This window comes from Carassius auratus, chromosome 7 (genome assembly GCF_003368295.1).
Source record: "Carassius auratus strain Wakin chromosome 7, ASM336829v1, whole genome shotgun sequence".
Classification (NCBI taxonomy): domain Eukaryota; kingdom Metazoa; phylum Chordata; class Actinopteri; order Cypriniformes; family Cyprinidae; genus Carassius; species Carassius auratus.
The window spans coordinates 5,788,875-5,811,245 of NC_039249.1; the positions used below are offsets into that span (position 1 = coordinate 5,788,875).

Below are 22,371 nucleotides of genomic sequence, written 5' to 3' on the forward strand. Positions count from 1 at the left end.
ATCTTATGCCAATTGTCGGCCAGGGTCAGTCTCAAAGCTCTGTGATTATTCTACTCTATATTCTGCATTTTTAAAATACATATGGCCTTTCACTTTCCTTTTATAATTCCTATTTGTGACTGCAGCATGAGTACATTTTCTCTAAACTCCATTTGACACAATATGTTCTTTGAGCTATCCATCTCGGTTTGGCATGGAGCAAAAGAGAAAAAAGAATTCAAAGCGTTATTGCTGGTCGTCAAACATATTAAAGTTCCCCGGTTTCCATAAATCATCATAACAGTATATAACAACTAAACACGTTTATCTTTTTACCTGCCAAAACAAGTTAGTTGGTAGTTTTCATAAGCAGATTTGGTGATATGATGCAAACATTACCACATACACCCATTTACAATCATACTTCTGTACATAAGAGAACAAAAATAACATTGAAATTAATGTAAAGCACAAAAACAAACTGAATTTTGGTTAATGTCTGTAGAAGATGTACAACATGAGCCCATGTTTTCTGTGCAAAAAGTAAGTGGGAGGCAAACTTGATCAACTTTCAGCAAAGATTAAATTTGTGCTGGTGCAAAAGGCCAAATAGATCCGATCGCCAGAAACAGCCAAACACTGACACCCAACCAGGAGCTTTCACACTCACGTTTACAACACCGTTTTGCTGTTTTCAAAAGATTCAAGAAATAAGACAAGAACAGCTTCACTGAATACGAAGACTTACAAACCAGAACCAAACCAAACAGAGGGGAGGAAAACTCTCTTTCTAACAGCCAACAAATACTAGATATCTGGATGGGATTTTATAAACCGTTCCAGTTGAGTGTGAAAGTTAACATTTACTTCAGTGCTTTTTCACCTCATAACCCACAGGGGGCGTCTTGACACTTGTAACACGGACATTTTTACTTTCATCAATATTGACAGCTAAACACTAATAATGAAGGCAATTATGCATGTTATAAATGCACATAGTTCACAACACATGACAGTTTTCGGCAACCAGTGACAATATTTACTCAACTGTCATGTATACTTGATGTTTCATACAGTAGATTATTTGATTGTTTTTTGGTCATCGAGTGGCTTTTTCAGATTTAAATTTTTTTTTCTTGGAAACTCAAATACACTTTCTTTCACAGCTGCAGCATGATAATAAATCATTAAAGATTACAGAATCACAAAACATGGCAGAGAAATATTACAGAGCCATTTTGTGAGATTTACATGTATGACAGCTTCCCTGAAACAAAGCAAGTCTAACTGCACTAAAGTGCTGCGTTAACGTCTTTTAGAGTCCCCACGAGCCTTTGTTCCCTTCAAATTTCAACTGATATATTTTCCCTTCTGCATTAGATTATTTTAATGGGTAACAAGATCAGTCCCATTTCAGACAAGTCTTGATTCTAAAGAAACGTAAACGCATCAAGTAATTGCACAAAACAGCAAAATTAACAAACAACATACAGGAAAAAAAACTAAAAGGATACTACAGCACAAATCCTTTTAAGTAACCAGTTTTCACAGACGTGCCCCATGAAGTCCCACTGGGTCCCGAATCAACACGTTACACAATCTAGAGATCTACCAACTTCAACGGTTCTCCACAAACACCAGTCAATACTGCAGCAACAGCGTGTGCTGCTCTTCAGCGGAATGGGATTGGCCATCTAAAACTGGGTCGTAGTGCTTGTGGGACGTTTTGGTAATCACAAGGGATCATGGAGTTCATTCAAGGCTTCCTGTCCCCCTCTTGTTGTCCTTTCTCATTCCTAGATTTAACGTTGTTGGCTAGTCTCAGATCGAATGGCAGATGTCATATAAAAGTGCTTAACAAAAATGCATCGTCTAGGAATGTGACTTGGATTCAACCGACAAGGCTTCATGAATAATGAAGTTTCACACTATGGTATACTTGACAAGGTTTAGTTAGTTTTAAAATATGAGTGACATGAATGCTAGCCTGTGCTTAAATGGTTACCAGAACAAAAATTCAAATATCAAATGACAATATTCACTCAAACAGCGCGCCGGTCGTATCAATAAGCACATAGTGCCTGCATAACTCTCACTACCCATAAACTCAAGTGTTATGTACAGTAAGGTTTGTGTGTCGTTTTAATAAGCCAGCTGGGTGAATCTCACAAAACCAGTCAAGAACATCAACGTCCCAAAACCAATTAAAGAAGGGGCATTTTTTAGCTGAAGGAAATTAAGGTTATTATATTTGTGCATTGAGACAATCGGGCAATTCTCATTATCCTAAAATAACAATGTGAAAATGATTTATTGTTTAATTATAATAAATGTGTTATTTGTTGCACTGCCTTTCATTAATGATGATTTATTAGTGCAACACAGAAAAAGCCAGAGGCTCACCACTGAAATAAAAGAAAATAACAGAACTTTACCAAAACAATTGCCTTAAACAAAAACAACAATAGGAAGAAATGTGCTTACATTTGAATTAAAATGCTGAATATTTTAATTGTCTAATAAATAAAAGTATGCTTCGTTTAATTTATGCACAATATTATACAAAAACTACTTTTTGACTTTTTTATTTTTGTGAGATTCACCAAGATCTGCTAGATCCTGTTTAGCATAGCGATAAACTTTCAGATTTCAGTGTCCTAATTAGAGCGCAATAGATACTGGTTGTCTCGAAATAACTACAAACTACAGAAAATGGAAAACGCCGCCCTCGCTACACAGGTTATTTGATAGTTTTTTTTGGTCATCGAGTGGCATTGTTTTTTCCTGTGGAAAGTCATTACGATTCATGTTGATAAACCGTGATAAAAAGAGAAATAAATATCCCGGTTGACAGTGAACGCTTGAAGATGGTGGTCCGACCCCTTGTGTGCACGGTGAAAATGTCCCGTGGAGGTGAAACAGAGACGGGAGCAGTTAGGATTTACTGTCTTGGCATTTGGTTTCGATGGAATGGGCGCCTTGACTTTTGCACGGTGGTTTCTGTTTCTCCCACTGGCAGATGGCATTGGCATAGCCCACGATGACCTTGTCCATCCAGGTGAGGGGCTGAGGGAACAGTACAGCGCCCTCGAAGAAACCCAGGTGCCCACCGTGCAGCGTCAGAGCGAAGATCACGTTTTCTTTCTTTTCTGGAAGGTGAAAATGAACCCACCAATCACAGAGTTGTAATACAATTGACTAACTGCAAAACTCAAAATACACATTATGGGAACCAATTTCTGCCACCAAAAAAAAAACAAAAAAAAACACAGGTAACATATACATATATATATATATATATATATATATATATATATATATATATATATATATATATATATATATATATATATATATATACATACATACATACATACATACATACATATATGTGTGTGTGTGTGTGTGTGTGTGTGTGTGTGTGTGTGTGTGTGTGACCCTGGAGCACAAAAACAGTCTTAAATCGCTGGGGTATATTTTTAGCAATAGCCAAAAAATAAATAAATTTGTATGGGTCAAAATTATTTATTTTTCTTTTATGCCAAAAATCATTAGGATATTAAGTAAAGATCAAGTTCAATGGAGATATTTTGTTAGTTTCATACAGTAAATATATCAAAACTTAATTTTCAAGACAAAGTTTTATCAAGAGTCTATTGCATCTGATTGCTACACTTCCTTTGAAGGAGTCATGTTTGTCAATCAGTACAACTATCACACTAACGACAAAACATTCAGCTTTCCACTGCACACCAGAGACTGACAGTTGACTTTAGTGTCCAACACTCAGAGTTTGTCATAGTTTGCATTATGACACACTTTTTTTTTTTTTTTCTTCATTGACACATTATGATTTTATATATATACACACACACACGAGTGTGTTTGAACAAATAGTGATGTCATGAATGTCACATGCATGCTGGTACACATCGATGTGGGGCTCTGGAGGAATTCTGTTTTTGGCATACGAGGTCATCGCCTAATAAAAGATCAGTGCAGAAAAAAGCTGTAGGTGTGCTGAAGTGGTAGGAGAAGCGGACAGAAAAGACTACAGCAAAAAAAACAAATAAATAGGTTTCGAATGGAAAAAAAGTAATATTAGGTGTTGTGTTAGAGGAAAGCAATACTTCCACTATTTCTCATAAACAAACTCCATCCATGCAGCTCCATGTAATCAGGTGCATTCACGTATTTATCCAATGTACTGTATATATACACACACACTGAAGGAATACATGGAATTTGCACACCAAAAAATAAATATATATAAATCAATTAATTTTGAAATATATTATTTATTTCAGTCTGTTAATTTATTAAGCAATTAATCTTTTTTTCATATACCATAGATGATGTCACAGTCAAGCACCAATCTAATTTTCTTTGGAAGATGAAAAAAATGCAGTAGAGGATGTATTAAAATTGATCACTTTGTATAAAACACTCTCTATATCTTTTAGGTTTCTTTTCAAATCGCATGAAACTCTGATGGTTGCTGTACCTGCGAGTGTGCGAGGAATGGTGAGCAGTGAGTCGTGCACAAGCGGATCGTCACCAGAGTTCACCAGCAGCAGAGGCACATTTATCTGCAACACAGAGAGAAGACCTAGAGTCAGCAACAGGATGTTACACACAGATAACAGTATTTCCTTATAGACTCTCTAAAGCTTTTCACTAAATAGCAATCATATTTTACTCACATTATGAATGTAATGAACACAGCTCTCCTTCTCGTAGTACTCCTTCAGAGAGTTGTGCCCATGGAATTTTCTAGAAAACAAATTGATAACTTGCTATACTAGGAATGCTATGGAGGTAGAATAATGCCATATGTCTTTGAAACAAAAAAGCATGTTGAATAGCACTAACTGAAAAAAATAATGCATCGCATTAACAGTGCTTGCATTTTAATGCCTTGCATTTTTAGGTCCTGAAATCTAACATAATTGTTTAAGCTGTGAATATTTCCATTCAAAATATTTCACACAGTTTCATAATTAAAAATTCAATAATTCAATTTCTCCAAATTTTGGTCCATTTTATTTCACATTCCAAATTAGCTTCCACAAATTCAGTGGTTAAAATGCGGCAGAAAATATGCCATTGCACATCCGGGAGCTGCAGGAATAGCAGTAGAGCACCGATGCATGATCTCCATCTGCTGTCAGTCGCTCAAGGAATGTGAAATAAAATGGACCGAATTTGCCTGTCAAATATTATACATCTTATTTTTAAACTGCCTGAATATTTTGTTAGTGAATTCTGACAGGTGAATATTAATTATTAAAAATTTTAATTATGAAAATCTGTGTGAAATATTTTCAACAGAAATATTCACAGCTTAAATAAACAACTACCTGTATGTTAAATTTCAAGAACTAAAAATGCAAGCCCTGAAAACAGGCAAGCATTGTTAATGCAATGCATAATTTTTTTCAGTTAGTGCTATTCAACATGCTTTTTTGTTTCTAAGACAAATGGCATTATTTTTTCTTCCATAGAATACACTGCCTACTAAAATACAGCACATGGAAACTTTTCTACTGAACTTGCATGAAAATCATCATTATCAAAATTTACAAATTTAAAACATTACCATAAGATTATCAAGAACTGACAAGGATCTTTTTTATTTTGCATAATTTATTATTATTTAATTTATAAATTTACTACTCCTCATGTGGTTAATCATTGTTCAGAATACATTACTATTAAAAAACAACAACAACAACAAAAATATTATTAAGGCAGCATTTCTCATTTTATTAGTACTTATGTTAGGTAAAAAAATGTTAGCCTGAATGCACTGCAAGTCGCTTTGGATAAAAGCGTCTGCTAAATGCATTAATTTATTTAAAATTTAAGTAACTAAAACTGAAATAAAATTAAATAAGAACTATATATTAAATCTATACACATACATGCATACATGCATAAATACATACATATTATATATTAAGATTAAAGGTAATATAATATATAAAAATTTTAAATAATCAAAACAATTATAAAATTACATTACAAAATTAATAAAACTTTAACGGCATGCTTTTAAGTGCTTTGTGTCACTCTTTATAGGAGCCTTTTGTATTATAATACTTCTGCACAATAAAAGATTAATAATAAAAACCTTTCTTGTTCTGTCCTATCTATCATATGTTCATGGTAATATTTATTCTCATGGATTATGATATACATACATACATACATACACACCGTAATTCCTCAAATAAAAGTCGGGGCCTTTATTAACCTGAACTGCATAAGGTCACAGGCTTTTATTTAAAGCAGGCTTTTATTAGAGGCAGGCCTTTATTTCTAATTCCATCTGTTTGATAAGTAATTGTTTTAAGTAACCCGTTTTAAATGAAAAGCGATAGCGTTCCAGCGGACAGAGATCATAACATTAGCACGGAATCAGTTCAGAATCAATCACCAAATGAAAATCAATTCGGTTCAGATGCTCTGTGTGTCAGTCTGCTTCACACTGAATCACGCATGTGCACAGTATCATCAGCTCCTCGGTTCTCGAATCGGACGTGTCTGACAGAAACGGTTCTCAGTTCATTTTACTGGTGATCCATAAACCAATGAAACCGGTTCTTGACTCAAGAACGAGAAACGCTCTGACAGTGGGCGTGTACGTTCGTTATCTGGCTTTATTTAAGACCCGCCTTCATTTGTCCGTGTTGACCATGCCCCCGACCACTATAAGAGGCCCGGCGTTTATTTGACTACCAGTTTTTATTTTAGGAATTACGGTATATATAAATGTTTTTTTTTCTTTAAAATTAAGTTGTCCATATTTAGTAGACTGGGTTTAACATGCAAAACAAAAGGCACAGAAATTCTACATTGATTATAAATTTTTTTTAAAAAGTACTGGTATCGGATCGGTATTAGTATCGGTCGATACTCAGAATTTTTGCTATGGTATCTGAAAAAAAAAAAAAAATGGTTTTGGTGCAAACCAAGCACAAAATCTTTGACCAGGCTAAAGGAAGATTCATTTTCAGAGAACATTATTTAAAATAACTCGTAAAAATAGCACACACTATTTGTTCACTGTGTGGTCTATTACAAATCTCAAGTCACAAAATGTGTCTGGTATAGGTTTCACAAGAGAATTTCAAAGACCACATTTAGCAATTTCCCTGCACTCACCTCATGATATTGTCATCGATCTGCATGAGAGATGTGGCAGTGTAGAGCCGGCTCAGATCCGCATCCACCATTTTAGTTGAGCCAACTCCGAATAACACGCCCCTGTTAAACCACAAATTACAACGTCTTGCTGACTCTGTTAAATCGACAGCTCAGTGGTTTGATATATATTCTCTTACCACTCAGAAGATAAGTAAATTTATCTTGTTTTTGTGTCATCAGAGAGAGCACTAGTGTAAGTTATTCTGAGGTCTCCTAATGGCTTGATTGCAAAAGAACACATGAGCTCAAAACAGTTTCAGCAGAAGAGTGAATATCACAGCCGGCCACTCAACACCACTCACACCGACGCCTGTCAGATCAACTGTACCTGTGGGACAAAATGATCTTCTTCATGTTGTCGGCCATCAGGAAGTTATAGAAACGACGGCACTGGTCCCACTGCAGAAACGTCTCCTGAGCCCTGAAGCACACACACACACACACACACACACAAAAGAATGCTTATTCAATGCCATTTAAACTACATATAAAGTTTGTCTTTCACCGGTTTAATGTTTATAAAGTTATGGTGAATAAGTTCACTTTTGAACAATAGTTTAAAAGTAAAAAAAAAAAATCTATACAGACATACATTCAGAAAATTGTTTAATTTATATATATATATATATATATATATATATATATATATATATATATATATAATATTTAAATGTATTGACTGCTTTTTATTTACTTATGAGAAAAGTTTGAAAGTTTTTATAAAATGTAAATACAAAAATGTATTAGCAATAAATAACTTTATATGTACACACTCGCTGGCAACTATGGATTTTGATAGATATATATATATATATATATATATGGAAGCCTTCAGGGACAGAGAGAAAATGTGCATTAAAAATTTTTTACTTTTAACACAAAATTAAACAAACAACATCAAAACTATAAAAAAAAAAAAAAAAAAAAGATCTGCATGAGCCCTTTAATATCAATTCCAGTTAAATTCATAAGGTGCATTAAAAGGGATCAGATAATCAGGCAGAGCAGATTAGCAAAGGCTTTACAGATTCAGTAATCCTGTCTGAAGGCAGAGCTCGACTGTTTGGCAACATACTAAGGGCAGTGCCAAGTGTGCCGACGTGTTTCACAAAACCCCAGCAGAGCCGCTGGCAAACAGCACAGACAGCAAAGGTGTGGCTTTAGATTTACTGAAGCCCAAACACATCCACTGCATTTCAGAGCTGCTTCTGCACTGAAACCCACATCACATGCGTATTCACTGACAGCGATGTGAGATAGCTGTTGCTATGGTGCTCTAATGTTGACATGTCAACATCCTTACAGCCAATGTGCAAAGTATGCAATCTCTTTTTTTTGCTCTACCATAGTAAGACAGATGTCCAACTAGATATAAATATTGCAAGAATTTATCTAGAGTAGACTAATAAACTACAACAGTTATTTGGCTTTGGTTTACATATGGACCAATATTGAATGCTTATTACAGAGAACTCACTAGAGTGGCCTACTGTTGAATTTTTGGAGCCAAATGTCAAAATATAATGTGTTGAAATAAAGGTTTTTAACACTTTTAACTTCCTTTTGGAGGTTCCGAACATGACCTATAAATTCACACACTGTTCATGCAATAACATTAGGTAAGCACTACTTTAGCTAACAGAGATATGCTTATACAAATATACAAACAGTGCATTTACTTTGCACAAGTTTCATGCAACATGCAAATGTCAAGCGGAGGAAGCAGGTGGACACAATATGAGACATCTGTGCATTTTAAATCACAAACTACATTGCACATACTCTCAGCAGTGATAAAATGGTCCATCTTGTACTCCAAGCAAGCAGGCAGCATTTTTATCTGGACAGTACATCCACAGTACACAACATTCGGTATAATGTAGCTTCTGTCTGGGAACAAAGTGGCTCACCTTAGTGCACTGTAGCCCTGGCACACGCTCACACAACACAGAACACGCTCCTGGTTGGTTCGGTTCTCTCCGAGGAACTTGCACACGATATTTCCCCCCAGACTGAAGCCCACGACAATAAGTTTGCTCTGGGGATATGTCTTTTTGATGAAGCCCACCATTGCTGCAAACTCCCACGTACAACCTGTGGAGAGAAACAAAAACAGCAAAACATTAAAACGGAACACGAAGTTGACCAGTCACCAAAAGTGACTAGCTGAGCATTATGAAATGAATATTTACATCTATAAATTATTATTCCAATCAAAATCTGATAGAATATTAAATCTGATAAAATAACACTTGATAAACCAAAATAAAATGGCATCTGATAATATAAAAACTGATTAAATAAAATTTAAACTTAAAGATAAAATATTATAAATAAATTTAAATGAAATCGATGTATTGTCAGTAAATGTATCATTGACATTTTATTGACATTTACTGTATCCCTTAAGAAATATGAAGTTTCCTGAATAAACGCGTAATCTATGCACGTCTCGTACCATAGGTGAACATGCGAGGAGAGGTAAGCTCAATGTTCGGCAAGGCCCCGAGGTGATTGAGCACAGCACAGCGGTAGCCCTGTTTCTGCGAATGGTCCACAAACGTGCGGATATAGTGCTTTTCACTGTGGTTCCCAATGCCTGGACAGATGACCATGGTGACGTCCTCTGTCAAACCAACACAAAACATTAAGAGCACATTTCACACATAGACAAATAAATGCAAATGTATGAAGACAAATGTTTGAGTCGCTCAACATTATCATACTGTTTATCTTTTCTTTTCCAGGTAATGTGTCACAATATTTGCACAGAGCAAGCAAATGCAAAATAGTTTATATAACAACATAGCTGCCAAAGTTCCACTTTCCAACACAGTGACATTTGCAAGAGTGTTAAACATTAAAATGTCATAATTGCCATTAATAATTCTAATTTTTTTTTTTTTTTTTTTTTTTTTAGCAAAAAAGCATGGAAACTGCATCTTTTTATCTTGCATTTCTGATTTTTTTCCCCTCACAATTCTAAGTTCCTTTCACAATCCAGACACCATCTTGAAATTTTGACTTTTTCTCAGTATTCTGACCTTAAAATTCTTTTTTTTGTTTAATATACGGGATAAGAAAATAAAAAAGAAGATTGTTAGTTTATATAAGCACACACACATATAGTTTTAAATACATCACACTTCTACATTCATAATCACAGAATTACAAGAAGAAGAAAAATATCCAGAAAATCTGAACTGCGAGACCAATTATCTGTTTTTTTTTTCATGGTGGAAATAAGCTTTTATTAAAAAGGTCACATTTGATAAATGCAAAATGGCTTTTCATATACAGTAGATAAGCATTTCTGTAATTAATACCTCCTCTTTCGAATGATGATCAAGCAAACTCCTTGAACCTTTTTTATCAGGTTTCCAAACAGGAGTATAGTGTTACGCTCCAGCTAAGACTAAATAAACCCAACTACGTGGCACTGACCTCCGGTCTGATGATCCGCCAGCGGTTCAAAGAGGTCAAAAGTTGCCGTGGCTCCATCCTGCATGGGCAGATATTTGCGCAGGCCGAACGGGTGTGGTGAACTGACCCGACCCAGCTTTCCATAGAGGGCTGTCTGCAGATGACCGCTTTTACCCCACAGAAGAGGAGGAATGTACCTAGAATATGAAACAATCTCAGATTTATACAGTGACACGTGACTTGATGACATGATTTGCACTAAAAACTTTCTTCAAAAGCCACTTTTCTACCAAAAATACCTGGAACAATTTGTATGGGAAAACATGATGGATGAAATACAATGCTGCGTGAACTCAACCAATCAGCATGCTCAGATTGTGAGTACTGGCCCAAAGTGCCTAGTTCCTGGGGAAAGTTCTGATGGTAACTGATCAAAAACATACAAAGACGCAATTGATGGCAGAGGGGCCATTGTTCACCTAAAGCTAAAAACTTTGATTTTGATCTTTTTTAATAAAAAATGTACTCATGGACCAACAATGATATCCCCATATTTTAAATGAAGCATAACATAGGTTACTGATAAATATACCAATCTCTGTAAAAATAAATAAATAAATAAATAATAAGGTAAATGACAGTGCCATCTTTCTAAAGTTATTGACCCCTACTGTAATTTGGCTCCAAATCTCCAAATGCATTTTTGACCCCTCTCTATAAAACAGTGGATTACTCTGTAAATATTCATCCATGGCATTTAATAATTTGGCTTTTAAATCACTATTCATGTTTGTTTTTATGAAAAACAAATATTAACAAAATCAAACACTTGACCTGGGGAAGTTCCTGAGACTTGGTTGATTTGACAATGACTCGTAGGTCATTTTGAAAAACAAAGGAAACTGCTGTCAGTGCAATGCTTATGATTGTGTTTCTAGATTCATGTTTCATCAAAACAAAACATACGGAGTGTGCATATTTTCTGATGATTATTAACGATAAGTGTAGGAGCCCATATTTTTTGCAGTTCTTCAGGTTTGTTTCTAGATCGGTGCAGTGGGACAGGTCACATTACTGCTGACTCCATCCGTCATCATCACACCGCTGCACACTGCTGTTATGTAATAGTCCCACCCACCAATTAGGTTTGAACCAATTACACACCGACCCTTCACTAAGCTCATCGGTTGCTTGGTCTGACAGTCTTATAGGAATGAGTCACATCAATGTGTGAAGCATGGTTTGTGCTGAAATGTGCTCAAAGTGGTCATAAATACTACACGTGTGTGAGCAGGAATGGTGAAATCAATTAAAATTAAAGCACTAGCTTTTGACACAGAATTCACTGATCATTTTCACCTGTAACATTCAAAAAAAAAAATGTTTCACTGACAATAACCTCATTCACTTGGCCCAACTTTGCTCTGCTAAATAAAGACATCCAGACCAATTTAACAACGTTCGTTTGCACAAAGTGAGCCTAAAAACAGCAGTAAACAAAATCCACCGAGTCCCTTCTTTCCCTTCTCACTGTGATCTATTCCACACCTCCTTGGGTTTTACATATCATACTCTCATGATATAGCCTCAAGCGTAGCTACATCACCAGTGACTATTACATGTGATTATCCTTAAAATATCGGTTATGAGACCTGGTTTAATCTGCTCACAATGACACGGTCAAAGAAGAAGACAAGAGGATCAGTGCAAAGAGATTTACCATAAAAAAAACCATGTAATTTGAGGTGAGTTGAGTTAAGAAACCCTAGAGAAGATAAATCAGGCAACACAAACATCAACACAATGCAAACTTGCTTTAAATAACCAGGTGCATCTCTGGAATCTTGACAAACGAGGCTTAGGTGTTACTTAACGAGCAACAGAACCAATTGGAAACAGGCTTTTTTTTTTGTTCCCTGTACAGCATCTTTAGCCATTCCTCTCTTTGATGACTGAGCTGCAGTCATCCGCAAGCATAAAAGATAAAAAAACAAGGAAGCACGCAGCGGCAGAGCCGCGTTGGCGTGACACGCCTAATAATGCTCCAAAGTCCAGACCCACAATGCAACATCACAGGCATGAGCGACTATTATCAACGCTCGACAAAATAACCTTCAGATCTTCAAACTCTGAACGCTCTAAAGCGCTTGTTTTCCTCACAGGCGTTTTGCTGGAAAATCCTCCAGCAAAACAAACATGGGGAAAGTTAATTGTGCCACTGAGGAGATAAGGATAAGTACAGACAATAGGCTGTGTTTGTCGATTGATCTCTTAGCCCCCTAGTGTAGTAGATGTGCTGGAAAATAATGATTGCATAACCACCCAGGAGTCACTTTGGAAACACCCACCCGCACTGTGCAACAGACGTATAACTTATGAGGTCAACGTGGGCAAAACAGCCTCCAGAAGACATGTTTCTCATTTTAATTGCAGATTGTGATCTACTGTAATACAACAAAAAGAACATTAACCATCACGTGGAATTGAAACCAAGTCTAACAAAGGCTTGATAAATTAGCCAGTCAAGTGTGTTATACACTTAACAATGGCAGCGCAGGTATATAAACACTTCTGCACATGTTATTGAAAAGGCATGCTTTGTCTTGGCCACAAGTGGAAACAGTATAATAACCATATGTTGTTAGAGCTAGCAATAAACTACTGAAGCATCACCTGTCGTGCAATTTGAGCATGGAATAGAAATGAAATATGTGTATATTAAACACCTTCAAAGAATGTATGACAAAGCATTCAACAAAAGCATTCAATATACCACTGATGAGCAGATTGGCATGAGTTGTATAGTATTTTGCAGAAAACAAACTGTATGGTTATTTTCATCTATAAAATGACCTTGTCGTGTTTTTAAAGTTTATACTTTGTGTTTGAAAGCAATGGTAAACACTGTGCAGCGGTAATGGAACTTTACCAGAAAGTGTGAATTCTGACACTTTCAAACTTCATTTAGAAGTGTCTAAACTGTAGCCCAACAACAACTGAACTCAAAATTGCTCATTTTGTATGAGGAACAATGTTGTTTATCTTTTCCCTACTTTGCATTTTAGACGGTTGCACCTGTACATTTTGTGTTCTTGAGGACTGACCTTTACAACAACAACCACCACATAAAGCACTGAGATACAGTGCAGTGTTGATATTGTTAACTAAAGAACTGCATTTATTTGAAACAGGAATCAACTGCAACATTATATAAAGGTATTCACTGTTACTTTTAAGCAATTTACTGTGTCCCTGTTGAAAAAAAAAAAAAAAAAATAGATGGTAAAAGACCAGTTGAGAATATTTATGTAAGAGATTCTAGGAACGCTGCATTAGTCTTAGCAACCATGTGCTAAAAGCAGCGCAGCTTCAGGAACAGCCTCTAAGCTATTCTGAGATGTGGTTTACTCAGTAGACACAGTAAGTGCAGTGAAATGATAAACTGAAGTGTGCTACTCACTCTTTGGTCAGAATAGGACAGGACTTGAGCAGGAAGTGGTTGAGTGCTGTATCCTGGTAAGTGAGGTCTGGTGGAGCTGTGGGACTTTTCAAGTTTAGACACCGAACGATGACGTAGAGAACGGTGGCCACCGCCGCCAACTTCATGCCGTCAAACATCGCCGGCATCTCCGGCGCCACCGTGTACACCTCCGAATCGTGAGTGTTCATATTTGCGCTGAAAATAAACAAGAACAGATGACTGATGCAATGCTTCAGTAACTAAAATACGATAAAGGACAAACTAAAAAAATCACTTGGCGTTAGGACGTATGGGCAGGATCTGGTTTAAACTATTTCAGTGTTCTGTCGGACAAATATAAAGTGGCTAGCTGATAACAGAAACTGAAGGAGTCACTTACTTTGTAAGTTAGATGGGTCTTGGAATGCGATCTTGTATTGTCTGATATTATAGGTGAGGACCGTGCGTCACAGTGATCGGGTCAATTTCTCTAAGGGGAAAGAAGCAACGGTTACACGTACACGTAACAGAAACGATAAGAGCAGATAAGGTTGATTACATACTAACAGTGTCAAGCACTAAGGCCATATTAATAACCTAACTACTTGTGGCATATTAAAAGAATATTTCACCCAAAAATGGTGAATAAATAAAGAAGAAGCTTAAGAGAATCATTATAGAGTGCTAAATGAAATTAAACATTTTAATTAGAAATTGTTAAGCCAGAGTGTACGTGATCCAGCCGGGCTAACTAGAGAAGACTTCAATTTTTAATTGTGAGGAAATGCAACTGTCAACTTGATTCCCTGAGACCATGCTCATTTCTGTCTTAACATGCATGAAGTTTAATGGACTCCATGAGAATTTTGTCCCCTAATTAAATGAGGAAGACTAGATTTCTTTCTTTTGTACCCATCCCCGAGCTAATGATATAATGAATTAAAGATATCCGTGCAATAGTACATTACAGCCAACAGAATTCACTTCATGAAGTTAATCCAAATTTGGTGTCTAATCTCATTCAAACTTATTTGAGAGCAAGAATGATCTTGAGAAATCTGATTAAATATTTATTACATACACTTTTGTTTTACTTTATCAACAAACATGATTACATAACGCTTAATAGGTCGGTAATTAACTTTCAAACATGAGTGTCATGAAATATGGATTTGTATAATGTTCATACGATGCCTATTTATATGTTCATGAACAACTGTTATGCTTAAATACAGAGATTCTAATAAAACCAATACAGAAAAAGGCCAGGGCATATTTCACTTCAAAATCAAGGAAATAATAATAATAATAATAATAATAATAATAATAATAATAAATAAATAAATAACAAATATATATATATATATATATATATATATATATATATATATTTATTTTTTATTTTTTTTGCATTAATGAACTAGTATTATTGTTTTATTAACCATTTTAATTAGATTTGATATTTTTGCTTTCATCTATTTTTTTTTATTTAGTTATTGTTTTATTCAATATTTATATTTTATTTTTAGTAAAAGATTTATGAATTTTCTTGTTCATTTTTTATTACATTTTATTTGGTTTCAGTTGACATTTTTTTTACTTGAAGTAACAACAAAAATCTGGTTTTAGTATGTTTAACAATAATTAACCCTGTTTAGGATTATAATAAATACAAACTTTAAAGTACTCATGAATTATGGTAGCATCTGTTGCATTGCTTTATATAAATTTTTTAATCATTGTATAATAGTATTCATTTACTGTAATGGAGTAATACCATAAACTACCATATTATGTAATAAGACTCATCATTAAAAATAATAGAAATGCTAAAAGTAATAAGTCAAGGTTGGATTACAATAATAATGAGAATGGAGCGATAAAATCTGCTTAATTGTCATCAAAGTGCCAAATTTCTCAATGTACATAAAAAAAGACTTTATTTTATATAAATAACCTAGACATCCTCTTGACAGCTTTCAGAGGAATGATCTGGACATAAGATTACAACCCACTGATTATGATCATAAATTATCAATATGTTAAATACAAACCAGTAATGTTAAATGAAAGCATATAAACACACTTCATGCTGGTGTTTCGATTATCGTGATAGTGTGCACATGATTCCTGCAGAAATGGGCCCAGAATCTGCATTTACTTCAAAACATCCTCACATACTGAAATATCTGGTGGTTACTCTATTAATACACAGTGTGGATATGTCTGTCTATGGAAAACATGCGGCATTGCAGATGTCAACAGAGTACAACAGGAATCATCTGCCCATCATTTACACCCATACTAGAGTGATGGAGAACATTACGTATATTACACATATACACATATCTACTTAGGGCAAAACACTCGGCTATCATGATGACAGAGGCTGTTATGTTGAAAATAACAAAATAGCGTTTAGATGATCAAAACAAGCAGGAAAACGAGACGACACCCCGACACATACACAAGTAAAAAAAACCCGCATCGATTCAATAGAGATGAAAACAACATACCTCGTTTCCCCAATCGATCACAACCAAACCCGTTTCCCCGTACTGGTCAAATGTAGATTTGTGCGCTGTCTTTAGGACACTGTCGCGTGTTTATTTAGCGTTGCCTTATCCGTGGTCCTTTCTAGCATTTTCTTCCCTCCTCGTCTCGTCTATGGACATCCAGAGGCGTAACCGCACTTCCTGCATTAGAGGAGCTCGGTGACATATCGCGCTCCCCATTGGCTAATGAAAGCTGTTGCGTCATGGAGCACCGCCTCCTTTTTTATAATAGCGCTTCGAGCGCACGTTACAGCCGCAGAGTGCACAGACGTTCATATTTATTAGAGTACAAGGGAAGATTGTTGCTTACAGGGCTCCATATGAGATCAGCGGTACCAGTGTAACTAAGTTCGTTCAAAGAAGATTTAGTAGCGCTGGGGGTGGGGTGTTAAAAATAAAACACAAAATTACTGTTGTTTTGCATTAGTGCAGTTATTAATAATATTAGGGCCACTCCACCAAACGGGGGTCATTTGCTTCCAAAACTCTTAAAAAATAATAATTTTCTATCTTTTTTAAAGACTGAATCTAGTAATACACATTTTTGACTACTCAAAATGTGTTTTGATCCATCTCAGGTAACTTTATTCAATTTTTTACACAATTTTCTTTTAAAGAAATGTTCAGTTTCACGGTCAAAAAATATTATTTTAATCATTAAAAAAACTCACTATAAACACAAGATGTATTTTTTCTAAAGTAGGCCTACACAAACCCATTTTTTCTTTCTAAAGGCAACTCAAAGCACAAGCTTATCAATTTTCTAAAATGCAGTTTATTAAACAATGAGATAAATGACGGACCAAATTTAACTTATTTTAATTTTTTAAGGAAAAACTATTTAGTAACAGGAATGAAACTGGGTAACAGGAATGAGTATCCATTATATTAATATACAGGTCTGAGTGAAAGTGTTGAACATTGACTTAATTTTTTTTAGCTGATCTCATTGCTAAAATAGTCCAAATCATGTTTCTATTTAAATCTAGTGGCCTGCAGATGTTTTTGTTAAGGTTATATTTAGGGGTAGAGGACGGATAATAAGATAAAATATAAATAACAAGAAAAAAAAAATACATATGAAATATGAAATAAAAATTGCTATTAAAAATATAAAACTTAACAAATAATATCTGTTCAGTTTTTCTGTGGATATTGTTTTATTATAGTGTAGCTCACATTCAAACACCATTCCATATATGAGTCTAAGACATAAATGCCACAGGACAGATATTTCAAGTACATTTTCTGTCATACCTGTTACCTAGATTAATCTCGCCACATGGAGTACAAGCTAATATTATGAGAATACTCAAAAGCAAATTATAGTGATTTACCAAAGATATATATTTTTTTAAATAAACAAGTAACATCTGATAAATAATTTAGGTAAAAGGACAGTATAATTATAATGACGCTCCCAGATACTGCTACAAAATAATCAAATATACAGAAAAGAAAATAAGACCATGCATTCGGTCATTTCATTGCCTCAAGAAGATCCAGATGTTGCAATATTAATCTTAAAAATGGGTCTTGTGGAATTTTCTCAGTTTTTAGAAGGGGTAAGGTGTTAAGGTAACAGGACTGAAAAACCTGGGGACACTACTAAAATGTGTATTTTGTCCAGAGTATTATACATTTATTTTGGAATAAATGTATTTAAAGCACAAATGGGATGAGGAGGTACACAAAAAAAGAAATTCTAACTTAAAGTTCAAAACTTTGACAATATTTGATTTCTTGATGATTTGATATTTTATATAATGATTTTATCATTTCAAAATATATAGCAAAAAGTAGAAATGGATGACTAATAACAAGCTAATAAGTACTTCTCTGCTGCCATCTACTGGTTAGAATGGTCATTTGGTGTATTTTTTACATTTACAGAAGCGTTTACATAAACTATATTTTGGTCTTCCCATTAAAAATAACATTTAAATTGGAGCATTTGCTGTGCTGGAAATAGTTGTGTGGAATACTTGAAAAGTGTTTGAACTTCTCTCTAAAAAGGTTGTAAAAACCCTTAAATTAATGATGTAATTTCTGCTATAACACCACGGTTAAATTACAATTTGAATGATTCTCACTAGCACTCACAGCAAACTTATTCATTCTGCGGCGAGTTCAAACACTTATCTCTAGATCTCGCAGGGCTGTGTGCAGTAACAGTATCGCAACACCAACATTGGTTCCCAACTAAACCTGTTCTGAGCTTGGTAAACTACTTTGCTTGTGTTGAGCTAAATTATTGATCTTAAATCTTGAACCGTAAACATCATGTAGTTTCTGTCACTTTTGTCCAAATTCCCGCTGGCTAGGTTGTCGTAGTCATCCAGGAAGAGCCACTTGACATTACAGATCCTAGTCACAATTCCACAGATTTTCTGCCACATCCACACTTTTTCATCACCATGTCCTGTTTCTTCTGGAACATCCGTTCCTACTGACGAGACTGTGAGATGATGTCTTCTCCAAGACCCAAACCAGAGCCATCAACAGATCAGACATACTGTGGTATCTGTACACGGGAGGACAAATGTGCAGGTCATTCTTCATAACCTTCTAATCTGCTTATGTAGATGCACACAAAACTGGATTCAGATGCAAACTCAACATATCCAGTTCTGAGATGAAAAATTAGATCAAATCTCAAACCCAAAGAGATATTCTTTATAAAAGTAAAAACTAGTCCACGCCTTCCTAAAAAGCCTCATTAAAGCACAGCCCCACATGTCTACATCACTGTGTTGGAAGATTTGCATAACACCACCTAAATGTTTACGGAAAGGCGGTGTAACTTCTCGCTGTAGTATTGTTGCCACCACCACCATGACCTGGAATCACACCTGGATTAAAATACTGATAAAGACCAGAAAAGATGAGACATTAAACACATAACAATATGACTGAAATGTGAATAAAAAATTTTAAAAAACCTAACACACATTTATTCTGTGGCAATAAAAATAAAAAAAAGCATATAAAACATCAAATAAATAGCCAACCTCTATGTGAATATTGTGTCTTCTTGATATACTGAAGAAGTGGCCTATAAGAAGTCTGCTTCTGGAAGAACCAGATGAGCCTGAAAACAGCATGATCCAGTCACTGAAATACATTTAGTGAAGAAACGTAAAAGCAGTCGTATGACAGACATTTGAAAACAGTGAGGCTGGTGAAGACCAGCTTCTGATGATGATGATGATGAGGATGAATATTACTCATCAGAAGAGTCAAGCTCAGTGCATAAACGTGCACTTGAAAAGTAGTGCATAAGAAATTAATATGTACCAGATCTCATCAGAAGTGCATAAAGTATATTCAGGCAAATTGGGGCATTTTTTTCAATGAGGTGACTGGAAAAAAAAATGTCCCATATAATCTGAGTTAACCCTAGATGAGGTCTTGTTGCCCACCGTGGTCAATACACCACTGCACTGTTACTTTTCTTAAACACACAAAACTAGACTTTTATCGCCACCTTGTGTTAAACTAAATACCGTTGGCCTCGATATAGTATTCCTTACAACTTAACCAAAGATCCAGTGGTCCACCATGCAGATGCCAGCCAGGAATTGTGTTTTCTGACATTTATTTGTGCCTGCTTTCATCGCTGGGGAGATACAATACATTAGAACATTTGCCTGTGATCACATTTTGTAAAAAATTTGTGTGTGTGTCTGTATGTGTGTGAGACTCTATATATATTTAGTCATGTGAAAAAGTTAGGACACCCTCTTAAACTCCATAGTTTTCCGTATCGGGACATAATAAAAAAAAAAAAATCTGGTCCTTGACAGGTCTTTACGATTTGGAAAATAAAACCTCAGATGAACAACAACACATGACATATTGCACCGTGCAATTGTTTATTTAACAGAATAAATAAATATAGACAAAATGGAAAAACCATTTGTGACAATGTTAGCACACTCTTACTATAGACATGGGAATGAAGAGGGAAAGTATCAGTCAGTCACCTCTAATTAAAAGCCTTTGATTAACTGATCATCAGCAAGTGTGAGCAAACAAACATAGCAGCACAGTTTAGGTTTGCAAAGTTGCATCTAAACAAACCATAAGACATCTAGAACATTGTCCTTTGAACAGATGAGACCAATGTGGAGATGTTGATGGCCATAATGCACAACGCTGTGTCTGGTGAAAACCTAAAGAGCATATCAGCATGAACACTTCATAAAAAAATTCACGCATGTTAGTGGAGAGGTGGTGATTTGGGCTTGGTTTGTTACCACAGTACCTGGGCACCTCACAGTCATTGAGTCAACCATGAACCCCTCTGTGTCCTAAAATATTCTAGAGTCAAGTGAGGACAACCGTCTAACAGCTAAAGCCTGGCCAAGATTGGGTGATGCAACAGCACAACAGCCCAAGGCTGAAAATAAAAGAGTCGAGGTGTTGCTGCAATCCAAAGTATGAAATGCTGTGGCGAGAGCTGTGCAACAAATGCCCTCAAACCTCAATAAACTGGAGCAACGTTGTAAAGAAGAGTGGGACAAAGTTCCTCTTTGTGAGAGACTGATTAAGTCATACAGAAAATGATTAATTCAAGTTATTGTTGCTAAAAGTGGATCCAGGACCAGGTTGTCCCCAACTTTGTCACACATGGTTTTTCCATTTTGGCTCAATTTTTGTTAATTAAATAATAACAGTTATATGTAATGCGATGATGTTCATCTGAGATTTTATTTTTTAAAGTTTAAGACCTGCCAAAAACCAGATAATTTTTTATTATGTCCTGATACAGAAAACCATGGAATCCAATAGGGTGTCTTAACTTTTCAACATGCTATGCACACACACACACACACACACACACACACACACACACACACACACACACACACACACACACACACACTACCTCTAAAGTAGAAAAGTAAAGATTCAGAATGAGAATTTACTGTATGTTCCAGTAGGGGGCAGAACTTTTGAATAATACTGATAAAATAAGATTTTCTCCAAAATCTAAGTAGGCCTGTTTGTTTAAGGTTTTAAACAGAAAAATGACATCATGTAAATGGAAATTTTTGGTCAGCTGTGATGATGAGGTGTTCAAAGGTTCAAAGCCTTGAAAGAAACATATAAACTATGTTTGCTGCAGAATCAGTGTATGCAACATCAGTTTACTCCGTGGAGGATGAGGCAAACAAGAATCTAAAAAAATTTATATCTTCAAGCCAATCTTAAAGAGATCAAACTAGATTCTTAAAAATTCTCCTGAAGATCCCATTTCCCATCTTAAGTGATCATCACTGGAACATCTCATTTGATCTCTTTAGGATTGGTTTCAAATGATATGGATTATAAATCCATTATGATTTTTGGAGCTCTAAGGAAAACATTCTCAGTATTGTGATACAACAAGCGGCTTTTATCACTTCACCTCTGCAATATTGAAAGTGACATCTAGTTCATTCACCTCTAACCGCTCCAAGGGCTTGCTATAAAGAAATAAAACCCACCTCTCTGTCTGCCCAAGCAAACATACACACATGTGACAGGTTCTTGACCGACGGGTCAGCGGCTGTGTCCCTCTCATCAGTATCCTGCGGCACTAACATGACAAGGCTGGAGCAAGGCTATCCAAACACCGAGCAGAAAACGGCCTTACAGAACATTACCATTCATAACCAGTGTCTAGAAGGACTTTTACTTTGGCTAATTAATTTATTGCCTGCATTGATCTCAAGATTAGTTCTTTAGAAAAATATACTG

At 35.5% G+C, this 22,371-nt stretch overlaps 1 protein-coding gene across 1 annotated transcript; it reads right to left on the reverse strand.

Annotated features, from left to right (window-relative positions):
- Positions 1 to 309: 309 nt before the first annotated feature.
- abhd2a (abhydrolase domain containing 2, acylglycerol lipase a) lies at positions 310 to 16,769 on the reverse strand. The gene is made up of 11 exons (XM_026266861.1): positions 16,588 to 16,769; positions 14,472 to 14,561; positions 14,072 to 14,287; positions 10,633 to 10,808; positions 9,647 to 9,814; positions 9,099 to 9,282; positions 7,517 to 7,609; positions 7,147 to 7,248; positions 4,683 to 4,752; positions 4,484 to 4,568; positions 310 to 3,128 (listed from the first exon to the last, which is right to left on the reverse strand). The coding sequence occupies exons 3-11, from the start codon at positions 14,278 to 14,280 to the stop codon at positions 2,914 to 2,916; spliced, it is 1,302 nt and encodes a 433-aa protein (XP_026122646.1). The 5' UTR covers positions 14,281 to 14,287; positions 14,472 to 14,561; positions 16,588 to 16,769; the 3' UTR covers positions 310 to 2,913.
- Between the last annotated feature and the right edge of the window lie 5,602 nt (positions 16,770 to 22,371).

What these genes read in the sequence shown, in the direction of transcription:
- abhd2a (XM_026266861.1), bottom strand. Translation starts at nt 14,280, where the DNA reads ATGAACACTCACGATTCGGAGGTGTACACGGTGGCGCCGGAGATGCCG. An exon ending in AAGATCATTTTGTCCCACAG is followed by an intron (nt 7,249 to 7,516) that starts GTACAGTTGATC and finishes GTGGTTTAACAG; the next exon opens with GGGCGTGTTATTCGGAGTTG. An exon ending in ATCGATGACAATATCATGAG is followed by an intron (nt 4,753 to 7,146) that starts GTGAGTGCAGGG and finishes TTTGTTTTCTAG; the next exon opens with AAAATTCCATGGGCACAACT.